Below are 12,336 nucleotides of genomic sequence, written 5' to 3'. Positions count from 1 at the left end.
TAGCCAAAGGGTATAGCCAAAGGGGGCAATAAATATTTCAAAATAAATAAAAATGTTTATTAATTATTGTTTGGATAGGTGCGAGGAGAGCAGTAGAATGGTGAGCTTGTCTTTCTTCAGCCAAAATGAATCAGACGATAGGCTCTTTGATTTCTCCATGACTTTTTAAGGTCATCATCATACTCAGAAAAACTAAAAAAAGTTACTTATGTGTGTGCACACATCTACAGAGTAGTTATGACTTTTGAAAACTGTATTGTGCACAATCTATTCTATTTCTTCTGAAAGAAGTCTCTGAAAGTCACTTTTAAAAAAAATTACACGCAAAGACAAGAATGAAAAGGGAACCTAGTGTCAGACAGCAAAACTGCCAAGCCGGGGACTCTCTTCACTCCTCTCGGTGTGGTCGCAGCAGGGATCCGAACTAGAGAAGCGTCGCCCGCCGTGAACTTCAGGGCGGACGTCCTCTCCACGCCCGCTGCACGGTGGCGGGACCCCGGGAAGAGGTCAAGGTGTGGCTGTGGAAGCCCGGGGCGCGGCGGGTCGGGCCGGGCCGAGCGAGCCGCCGGCCGCCGCCGCTCAGGTGGCGCTTTCCCGCTCAGGTGAGCTCCTCCCGCGCCTCCCATTGGCCGCGGCGCCCGTGGCGCTGGCGGGGCGACGCAGCCCGGTCTAGTTCAGGGTCTAGGGCGGCGCGTCACTTCCGGTAGCGCGGAGCTTGTAAAACACCCTGGAGAGAAAATGGCGGCGGCGACGGCGGCGGCGGCCTCGGCGCCCCAGCAGCTTTCGGATGAAGAGCTTTTCAGTCAGCTCCGCCGTTACGGCCTGTCTCCGGGTCCGGTGACGGAGAGCACGCGACCGGTCTACCTCAAGAAGCTGAAGAAGCTTCGCGAGGAGGAGCAGCAGCAGCAGCAACACCGGGCGGGGGGCCGCGGCACCAAGACGCGGAACAGCAATAACAATAACACGGCGGCCGCCACGGTCGCGGTCGCGGGGTCGGCGGCGGCGGGCGCGGGGGTCCGGCCGGGCCCGGGTGACCTGTCGTATTCACGGACCCCTGCGGGCCTCGGCTCCCTGGGAGGACCCGGGGGCGCGGCGGGCGTCCCCGCGGCGGCGGGCAGCAAAGTGCTGCTGGGCTTCAGCTCGGACGAGTCGGACGCCGAGGCCAGTCCGCGGGAGCAGGCCGGCGGCGGCGGGGGCGGCGGGGCCGGCGCGCGGAGGGACCGGGCTGCGCTCCAGTACCGCGGGCTCCGAGCGCCGCCGGCGCCCCTGGCCGCCGGCGAGGTGACTAACAGCGGCCACCCGGCCGAGCGCAGGAAGCCGCACTCGTGGTGGGGGGCGCGGAGGCCCGGCGCGTCCGAGCCGCAGCCGCCGTCGGGCAACGACGGTGCCGCGGAGGACGTGGACGAGGAGGTGGGCGACGGCGACGAGAGGGATCCCGAGGCCGACGAGCCGCTGTGGGCCGGCCGAGCCGTGAACGGCAGCCGGCTCCTGCCCTACAGCTGCCGGGAGCACTATTCGGACTCGGAGGAGGAGGACGACGGCGACGTGGCCTCCGGCAGACAGGTATTAAAAGACGACTCCCTTGCCCGGCATCGACCCAGACGGAGCCACAGTAAGCCTTTCTCGGCGCTGACTGCTAAATCTGGCGGCAGCCGGCAGGAGACCTCGGTTCAGGGAGGGGGAGGACAGGCGATGAATGACAGGGCGGCGGCTGCCGGGAGTCTAGACAGGAGCCGAACCCTCGAGGAGGCGGCGGCCGAGCCGGGAGGAGGGTGCGACCCGGTGGACTCCAGCCCCATTCCTCGATTCCGGGCCGGCGCGAAGAAGCTGGCCCCGCTCCTGGCGCCGCCGATCCCCGACTTGGACTCAACCTTGGAGTCACCCACAGGTTCCCTTCTCAAAACCAACAATCACATAGGCGGTGGGGCCTTTGGGGTGGAGTCCCCCAGTGTGTATGCCAACAGCCTCCCTCCCAGTGCGGCCGCGGCCGCCCCTCCGTCACTCAGGATCAACCACGCCAATCATACTGGCTCCAATCACACCTACCTGAAAAACGCATATGGCAAGCCGAAGCTCTGCGAGCCTGAGGAGGAACTTCTTCAGCAGTTCAAACGGGAAGAGGTGTCTCCGACGGGGAGCTTCAGTGCGCACTACTTGTCCATGTTTCTCCTGACTGCTGCCTGCTTATTTTTCCTAATACTGGGACTGACTTACCTAGGAATGAGAGGGACGGGCGTACCCGAGGATGGAGGACTCCGTAAGTATTAAGTGAACTCTGAGGGTCCAGATTGTCAAATGCAACGTTGCTAGTGGTGCAAGAAATTTGTTTAACACCGAAAATACCACAGAATACATGCATCATCTTTCTATTGAGAAGGAACAGTATTACCAATATCAGAATGATATCTTAGGACTGGTTTTTAAGTTTTTCTGCACGGTGTATTGTTAAATTCAAAACAGCTTACCGAAGAAAACAATACTAGTAAGAGGCATTTGAGTGTCTTAATCGCTTTTAGTTTTTAGTAACTGCAGATGTCATTTGCTCACGAGGTTTGAAGTATTACCATTTTTAAGCGGTGCCATACACACAGTGTTTGCTTTTTTAACTACGTTACGATTGAAGAGAGTAATGTACAGTTTCTTGAAATTCTGGTACACAGTATAGGTAGTCTGTAGTTGAGAAGACAGCAGGACACACCTCTGAGTTCACTTCTCAGTGGTGAAGACAGTCATGATAACTTAGCACGTGGAACTTGGAGTCAGATTTCCTTGGTAGGCAGGTGTGTGCATTCATTAAGCCAGTCTTCCTCCGTACTGAGTCATCAAGACACAACACTAGTAGGTCACATCATTCAAGGACGATAACCACTGTGTGTTCCAGCCGACAGAAGGATGGAGTAATTGGTGTGTGCTATTTTAGACTGCATGGTCAGAGGGGGTGCTGTTTGAGGTGGACCTAAAACTGGAAAAAAAAAAACACAAAGTAACACTGTAGAGAGACCGCTAGACATTCTGGGCAGGGATCACAAGAAGAGAAAAGGACTTGAATGGGGCAGGAGACTTGCTGTAGTTAGTATGGTCGAAACCTTCTTTCCTAATCTGGAAAACCATACTAATATTGACTAGGATGAGGTTATTAAGATTGGATGTAAATTAGCGTACATCCCATTTACCCTGATGATTTCCTCCTAATAAGAATTTAGAGTATATGATTTGTATTTATAAAGCTGACTTACTGTATATTTTATTTCACAATAGTGGGATGGATGTAGTTAGCAGAGTCAGTAGTGTGAACTTTGATTTTGGTATAGCCAAGTCCAAGGTTTAAATACATAAATGACCACAATACTGTTGAATTATAGGTTTGCAAGAGCAGCCCTTGCTTTCTTTAATTGGCTCTCTGGGAGCTAGAGTGATGTACTGTGTCCTGCCTTAAATATTTGAGAGAGGAAAAAAAATAGCATTCTGGAAATCAAACTCAGAAGTAAAATGACATTACCTGTTGTTCGTAGCTGTTTCTGCATGTTTGTTTTTCTGACCCTGAGTCAGCCATCTGGCCACTATCTTAAACCCAAGTGTCTTCCCTGGTCTTCCCAACAACTCTCAGAGAAAGCTGTTTCTATGAATTGATTTTAGATTTTTATCTAACTATAAAGCCCATATTTTTAACATTTTGTGTGATATCTGTAGATTGTGTTATAGATAAGAGGGTACCTTTATTGTTTGTAAGAAAATAATAGAACATTTGGTAGGAATTCATATGTGAATTACTGATGAGCCAAATTATTAAAGGTCACTTTCATATCTTTTCCACCACTTTAAGGTTATTCTGTCATGCACTAAAATTTTGAGTTGGAAAGGAATGCTGGGATTTTTCTCTTCTCTTTGCTTCTCTTTTCTTTTCCTTTCTTTTCTTTCCATGAAGAAAAAGGTCCATGGATGGCCTGGATGGAAAACTAAGGGTAAGTAGTCGAGATGATCAAGGACTTGGCTAGAAGAGCCTCATTCTTACATACTAACGGGTAGAAATATCTGCCAACTTTGTAGTTGTGAGGATCAACTGAGATAATTTATTAAGTGTGAGATATTTAGAAGTTCAGATGAAATTTGCCATATTTTTGGTAAATTACAGTACATATGTTAGAAGGTTATTAATGTAAATTATGTTTATTGTGTTTTTTAATCTATTTAACATTATCAGTTCCATTAGCTACACCTTGAAGCAGTTGATGCAGAAGTTTGAGTCAAAGTGCAATGAAGCCCTTGTGTAACTGACATGCTGTATAGCATGGCAGAAAGAAGTGCCTGCTCGTTCTGTTAGTTTGGTCACTTAGTGGCATTAGGGTTTTCAGATTGAACGTTTTCACTCCCTGTATTCTGAATCTTTTGTCTATTTTAATGTTTAGCCATAGCGTTTGTTGGTCAAATAGTGTAAGTTTTACTATAAGTAATAGTTTACCAGAAGATTGTAGGGTTATATGTGACCGTAAGCTTTTATTAGTTATCATTTTAATTACATAATGTGTAATGGTCTTTTAAATTTTTTTCAGTAAAAAGTTCTTAACTATTTTGGTCTTTGCATTTTTTCATTAGTATTTTAATTAATTAAATTACTTTTACTCATTAAATTTCTGAGTTTACTTTCATGTCTGTAGAGTTAGGTATCATCAGCTAAGATGATCTAAGCTTTACCAATTCCAAGGATTAACATTTTAACTTTAAATACGTTAGCCTGCAATAAAATTGTCCTACACATGATTAAATCATGACAGCGCACTAAAAGAAAAGAGAAAACAGAATATATTGCCTATTGTAGATTCATGGTTATTATTTACAAATCATTCTTCAACAACAAAAGACATTTTTGTAGACAAGAGTGTAATTATATATTCCTTTCTAATTTTGCAGTCCTTCCTGTTCACTTATAACAGAAATAGTAGCTTCTTTCAGAACTTTCTTTATATTTTTCGTGTAAATATAGGTGTGTTGATTTTCATCCAGATAGTATGTGTAAGTTTTCCTTTAAGTGCCTACCATGCCAATAAGTTTCCAACAAAGAGGAGTGTTGAACAATATGTGGGTATGTGGCAGACAAAATTACCTTCAGAGCCTATGTACCAGAGAGAAAGATGAAAAGTAAGTGAAAAATAAGCATTTTAGTTTTGTGTTAGGTTTTGCTGGCTTTTACTACAAGGGAACATTAGTATCTTTAGAGAACTGGGGTGGGGGTGGGGAGTTGATACTAGAGACAGGTAGGCAGGCCTCCTTGAAGAGGTGACTCAAGAACCAAGATTAGAATTGCCTGGAAGTTGGCCATTGACAAGAAGAGCTGTTTGGCAGATAAACAAGCTGTGTGTTGAGGGGTCAGAAAGAATGGCCAGTGTTGCTGGACTGTGAGTGAGGGGAAATGGCACACGATGAAGTCAGTTTTGGCATAGGTGAAGTCATCATGGAAGAGTTGGATTTTAAGTGACATTATTCTGTATGTATTAGGCATCTTGTATTTCCATTTAACATTATGTCATAGGTATCTTTTCCATGAGCTGATTTAAGTGTAAAGATGTATTTTAAACATTGCTCTCACCACAGGTCTTGCTCTCATTCCGTTAAGTGATAAAGTCTGCTATTCTAAAACTGCCCGTGTCTGTATTCTCTAGCTGCTGCTCCTTTCTCAGCGTGGCATTCATCCTTCCCCTCCTGCTGGTCACTGAGTCAGCAGTGGACTTCACCAGTCTGCCTGCAGTCCCAGCCAACCAGCTGCTCTCCTTTGGCTCACTCAGTGCATTGCCGCCTTCCTCGGCTGTGGACTCCTGCAGACTTGCATGTTGCCCCATCTCCTAGTTTTCATACTTGCATCTGCCTCTGCTGTAACTGTGTTTAGTCTCTGGAAGTCTATCTTGAGTTCCGTCCTTTATACATATTTCCTAGGGTGTCTCATCCATTCTCAGGTAGACTCTACCTCTCAGTTTGTACTCTTCCATAAACGTCCCTTCTGAATGATAGACTTACTTGTTGATTACACATCTTTTGGATGTCCCAAGTCCCAGCACCATCCGGCATTTTCTGTGCTGTCACCTTGGTTTTGCCCTCTGGTCACTGTTGTGGTAGTGGTGCTTCCATGTGTGTCCAGAGCCCAAGAGAGAAACTTGGGGTTCTAGATTCCTTCCTATCCTTCTTCTTAACACCTTCTTCCCTGATTAGTTTGGATGTCTGGTAATTGTAGTTTCTATGCATCTTTTCAATTTTTTTTGTTTTGTTTTTTGAGACAGGGTTTCACTGTGTAGTCCTGGGGAACCAGGACTGGCCTTGAATTTAAGAGGTCCACCTGCTTCAGCCTCCCAAGTGCTGGGATTAAAGGCCGACTCCCCCACTGCCCGGTTCAATCTTTGTTCCTATCACTTCTACTTTTAGGGTAGTTTTTGCCTAAAAGGTTCCCGCTTCTAGGCAGTAGCCCTCACAGTCCATTCCCGTGCTAGAGCAGGATTCCTAAAGCATACGTGTAGTTAGTCTCTTGTTTAAAGTCGCTCAGTGACTTTCTCTTAGTTACTGGCCCAATTTAAATTCGGTTAAACTGTCCCAAGATTCCGCTTGTCCTTCCTAGCTTCATGGACTACTAGTCATTGAGTATGGAATAACATTTTATATCTTCGAACATACTATTCTTTTCCTCTCCTACTTATTCTTAGAAGTGTTTTTTGTGAGCATTTCATCCTGCTTATCCAAGTTTGCATCATCGTTTTGTGCTCGATAGGAGTTTCTTCGTCCTTCATAGTGTTTATTACCCTGTATGATTGTGTGAGTCTACCATGGCAGGCAGTTTATACTTCTTAGGTCAGTCTTCCTGTAGGTCAGGTACAGGATTTATTATTTAGTTTTGGATTTGAATTTCAGTTCTCTGTTCTGTGACTTTATGGATTGTCTATTGTTAAAAAAAATGAGGGTGTTTGATACCTCCCTGGAGGTGGCTTTAAGTACTAAATGTATTTACAATGTACATTTATAATAGTGTATAATATATGTCAAGTGTTTAGTGTTACTGAAGATGATGGAAATCATTGTAGTATCCTTGGCATAAATTTGTGACCCAATAAATTTTGAATAAGTGATCACATATAAAGAAAGTCCCCAGCACAGGCCCTCCATATGTGTAGGTTTGACATCTGTAGATTTAACCACAAATGTTCGTCAGAAATTTACATCTAAACATGTACTTTGTTATTGCCTAAACAGGATGGTACAGTGATTGTTTATAGCAATTAACATAAATTTATGTCATAATTATATTCATTTACTTTCTGTGTATGGATATTATATAAACATGTCCTTGTTATTGCCTAATGGTATGGTACGGCTGTTTATACAGTAATTGCCATAAATTTATGTCATAATTTATATTCAATTATTTACATAGTAGTATGCACTAAAAGGAATGTAGAGATCTAGAGTACAGAAGTGGATGAATGAAGGTATATATAAATACTGTGCCCTTTTACGTGACAATTTTCAGTCTAGGAGCCCCATTCTTCATGCAAACTGAAGACCTCCTTTAAATATACACTGATGTGCTCATTGTATGTTAAGTATGTTACTCCCATATCAAAAGAAGCCATCCCACGGAAATCTGAACTCCATCAGCTCAGTCATAGGAATTGGTTAGGAAACAGGTGATATGTGACAAACCCAGTTCTTTACCCGTGAGAATAGAAGAAGCTTGCAGTCCAAGGTAGGATGTAGTTCTGTAGGACAAGCAGTGAAAATCCACTGTTCAGCGTGGAGAGCGGACATGGTCAGCTGTTTGTCAGGAGGGCTAAGCAGGTGGGCAGGTAATGGAGTGACAGAGTAACTGGGGACTGTGTAGGGCTTAGGATAATTGTTTTGAAGAGAGAAATATGCTTGTTGATTATTCTCTTTACATAGTCAGTCAGAATCAAGAGGTTATTTGTGACCACCAGCCTGAGTGATTTAGGAATATGGTGTCATAGAGAAGAATTAGAAATGCAGAAGAGGGCTCTTGTTTGGGAAAGTGGTACAGAGGAAGTGCCTGGAACTGCCCTTTGGGTTCCCGCGGAGCACTGGGATTAAGATAAGAGACTGGGCCTAAGTAAAAGGAAAAGGACTGTTTGCTGAAGGAATAGACCAAGTGTTACCAGCAAGTGCCCCACTTTGTGGGCTTAGTTTAAGAAATATTTTTACTCCTTAGAGGAATACAGACTAGCCAAGTCTAGAAATTAATACCTAGCATTGACTTGGGGCTAAAACTTGACAAAAGTACTTATTGCAGTTATTTGTAAAGAATGAAACCTGGGTGTCTGTTCTGAAAATTTTAAAAGTTGATTAATTAGTAAGAATATTTTTTATACCTCCTAAGAATATTTCTGTAAATTGCAGATGTTTAAATATACCAGTTTGATGATTTTAGAAATTAAAAATCTACTCTGAGAATGTCTTTCTTTTAAAAATTATCTGTAGAATAATTTAAAATTAGAAATCGTCAATGAGACCTTGTTTATCCCCATGGAAGTAAGTGGTTTGAGGAAACTCTGGCGGGGAGAACCTGCGTGCAGATGGACACTTAAACTTGCTAGTTTTTAAACTACAGATAAGTTAGCCACCAATCCTCAGCATCCTCATTGTGAAACAGTCTGAAGCGGGAATAACAAAATAGTGATGTCAAGCAAGGCTTGGTATGTGGCTTTAGTGATAGCAGCACTTAGCCCCATGTGTGCGGTGTTTCAGGCAGGGGGCTAAACATGCATGAATCCTCACTCTGTAGGTGCCTCCCACTGTAGAGGTGGACAGACGGGGAAGGGCAAAGGAGACGCTCAGGGTCATGGAGCAGTCCTGGATGGGCAGGATTTGAGTGTAGTAGCTGTTAGTCACCATGCTAGATTGCCTTCATGTGTGTAAATGTGTACTATTCAGTCTGCCTTTTTTGTGACCGTTATCCAGAAAACTGAAGAGGTCTGGGTGGGTTAAGCAGATTAGTGTGTGAAATCCAAGACCTGCTAAAAATAATCTATGGAAAGAAAGTACAAAATTATACTCAACTATTAGGGATTGTGTGGAGCCATTATTCTCACTTCATATTTTAGATTAATTCATAGATAATGTGAGGAAGAGCTATCTGCTGTAATACAAACTGTATATAAAGCTGTAAGATTTATACAACTGGTGGGAAAGTAGTGGTCTTACATAAATCACCAGTATAAAACTAATTGTTTTCTAGGGGTTATCTTTAAGTGGCAAAGCGTTTTAGATACATAATAGAGGTGGTTTTTTGTTTGGTTAAACTTTGTGTTGTTCATTTATTTTTGTTTGTTTTCGTGGAAAGGAGACGTTCAACAGCAGTGGTTCTCAACCTGGGGTCACATGTCAGATATCCTGCATATCAGATATTTGCGTTACAATTCATAACAGTAGCAGAACCACAGTTATGAAGTAGGATAGAAATACTTTTATGGTTGGGGGATCATGACAACATGAACTGTATTAACATAGTGGGGGGTGTTCACAGCATTAGGAAAGTTGGGGACCACTAGTCTCTAGTGTTGGTATATAGACTTTAAAAATTAGATGTTTTATGAGTCCTCAGAGTTGTAAGGACTTAGGGTTTGGTTACTATGCAACAGTGTTTGGGTTTGCATATTGTAATTTTTGAAACGTAACTTTAAAAACTATTTTCTGTACATTTGAGTGTCTTATGGCAAAGCTTACCAGAACATGTTCTCAGTATAAAGGGGGAGCTGGAGAACTCCAGTGCTAAGTGTTAGTGTGGGTTGATCTCCTGCCACCTGTCTTTGGGGCCACCATTTCTCAAGTGAAAATTGCATCTATAAGTCACACAGTTTTAATGGAGATATTACTTCATGCAAGTTTTTAGAAGTAAGGTTTTTTGGGAAGAAACATGGAGAATAAATGTGCCCCAAATGAAAACGTTATAAATATGAACATTTACTGCTAAGTTCAAGATGTTCTGGAGTATTCTTATGCTTATGACAAAATGTCTTACTTTTAGAATTACCACTTCAGTTGTTCCTTCTTTTAGATTTAAAGACTTGGTTGATAAGAGGAAGCATTAGGAGCTTTCTGTGTGAGAGTAGTGGCTACTGTGCCTGTGAGCAAATGAGATGCAGAAGAAAGGAGGAGCAAAGGTCATGGTCAGGGTCCCGCACAGCCGAGTGTCAGCTCCTGGCTGGGTGGGCAGCAGTGGTCACTGGTTCTTGGCTGCACCTTGTGCTTGGGTAAGGAAGTTACTTAGAACCCTTGAGCCTTGATTTTGTATCTGTCAATTGAAAACATAGTAAAATAAGCCTTATGTCCAGCCCGTGACTTGTTTTTAGGGGGTTTTACCTAAGTGAAGTAAAGAAAGCTGAGATGATCTAAATGTACTTCTAATAGTGTAAGTTAGGTTCTCCAGCTGTAGTAGGGTAATTTAAGAAACACTGCTTAAGCTCAATGGCATGGTTTGCTAATAATGTTAATAAGTAATGAAAATTTGTTAAATTTATAGCCCTTATCAGTGCTTTTAAACTTGACTCTTAAGCTGTCTGGGTAGATAAAAGGGAGCTATTGTCTCATAGCACCTAATTAGTGTCTTCCTTACTTCCCAGACTGAAGAACCTTTTATTTTTATAATTATATTATTGTGATACATCATAAACTATACCGGAAGCTAGATTTTAACGGTACTGAGCACTAGAAGGTAGATTTGCAAGTCAGATATATGGTACATTAATGTAAAATGTAGACCTGAATAATGTATTTAAAAATGTAGGTGGGTGTTTTATTCGGAGTTCTTTAAAGGAACAGAACTAATAGAGTGAATATATATTGTGAAAAGGAGTGATTAGATTAGGTCACATGGCTGGATAGTCCCACAGTAGCTGTTTGCATACTAGAAAGGCTGAGGACCCTGCACTGCTCAGTCCACAAAACTTAGAACCTCACTCAGCAGTCCCTGCCTGGCACTGAAGGCCTGGAGGGTGTCTGAGCTGCTGCTGTGTAGTCGGATTGGTAAGCAAAGGGTGGCAGCAATTGCAGCGGCAGCGTGATTGATATATTCACCAGCAGGGAGCGAGGCAGGTAGGCAAAGCACTGCTTTTTTCCCTCTTTATATCTGGCTGCAACCTGAAGGTGCTGCCTACTTTAGAGAAGGATCATCCTCCCTACTTGCCCTCCTAGACATGCTGTGGTTGAATCTTAGAGTAAGTATCTGCTAATATTAGCTGAAGAATAGTACCGGACAAGTGTTTGCTTGTTAGATGCTCTTCAGAACACTTAAAGAGTAGGGTTAGTATTCTTACACCAAAGTGGGGATGAACGAACATACAGTCATTTAAATGGGTACAGTCTAGAAACTGGAAGGCATAACATAGATTTGATAAATAGGGTATTAAAACCATACTGTTTAGAAGGAATCTAAAGTACATTGATATCCTCAGTCTCCTAGATAATTTGTGTGTGACATATAACAACAGATTCCATTTTAAATTTGAAACATCAATGTTGTGATTTATTTGACCAGAATCATTCAGTAGAAATTTAATACAAGTAATATATTCACTTAAGACTTTTACACATTAGAATGTAAAAGGAAACGGTTAAACTGAATACTAGTAATTAACTTTACTTAATCTGGTATAGCTAGAATATCATTTTGACATAACCAGTGTAGAAGTTGCTGATGAAATATTTTATGTGCTCTTCTGGTGTATACTAAGGATTCACAACGCAGACAGTCTTACAGTATAAATCAACAGACTTAGTGACATTTCCAAGGTTCAGTAGATACGTGGTTAGATCTAGACGTCTCTGAGTTACATTGTTGGTTTAATTGGATCTAAGGATTACTAATTCTGGGATGATTACAGTGTGCCATGCATTTTGTTCTATATAATTTTGCAGTTAACCTTTCTAGTAATATGATGTAGGTTTTGTTATCAATTTACAGATACAAATAATGACATTGTTTGAACAGGTATTCTGTACAAGAGTAGGATTTACAGCCATTCTGATCTTAAAACTCTTGTTCTGTTTCCTGTGCTGCACTTGTTTAGAGCACAAACACTTCAGAGACAGGGCAGGCAGGTGGCTGACATTCTCTGTTGCTTCTCATTTCAAGGCACCAAATGCCTCTTTGCTTGAAGCACCAGTGGTACTCCCCCCAGCTGCTCTCATGTTCTTACTGGGAATATCCCACCATGCTTACGTTACCATTTCCAGTTTTAAATTGCTTTCTGGTACTCTTGAGATTAGATATAGAAATGTGAGATGGCCTTTCCAGTCTACCACATGACTGTCGTGAGGAGGGGAAGTCAGCTCTTGCTGGGAAGAGAG

General features: G+C 42.9%; 1 protein-coding gene across 2 annotated transcripts in view; it reads left to right on the top strand.

Annotated features, from left to right (window-relative positions):
* The first annotated feature begins 714 nt into the window (after positions 1 to 714).
* The window catches only part of Lemd3 (LEM domain containing 3), a 45,702-nt gene continuing 34,080 nt past the window's right edge, over positions 715 to 12,336 (top strand). For both annotated transcript variants that reach the window (XM_085683489.2, XM_048418132.3), the window contains exon 1: positions 715 to 2,257. In XM_085683489.2, the coding sequence (XP_085539615.2) occupies positions 739 to 2,257 (1,519 nt within the window). In that variant the 5' untranslated portion in view covers positions 715 to 738. The remainder of the gene's footprint in view (positions 2,258 to 12,336) is intronic.

This window comes from Myodes glareolus, chromosome 26 (genome assembly GCF_982192425.1).
Source record: "Myodes glareolus chromosome 26, mMyoGla1.1, whole genome shotgun sequence".
Taxonomy (NCBI): Eukaryota; Metazoa; Chordata; class Mammalia; order Rodentia; family Cricetidae; genus Myodes; species Myodes glareolus.
This window is presented reverse-complemented; position numbering and strand designations above follow the sequence as displayed.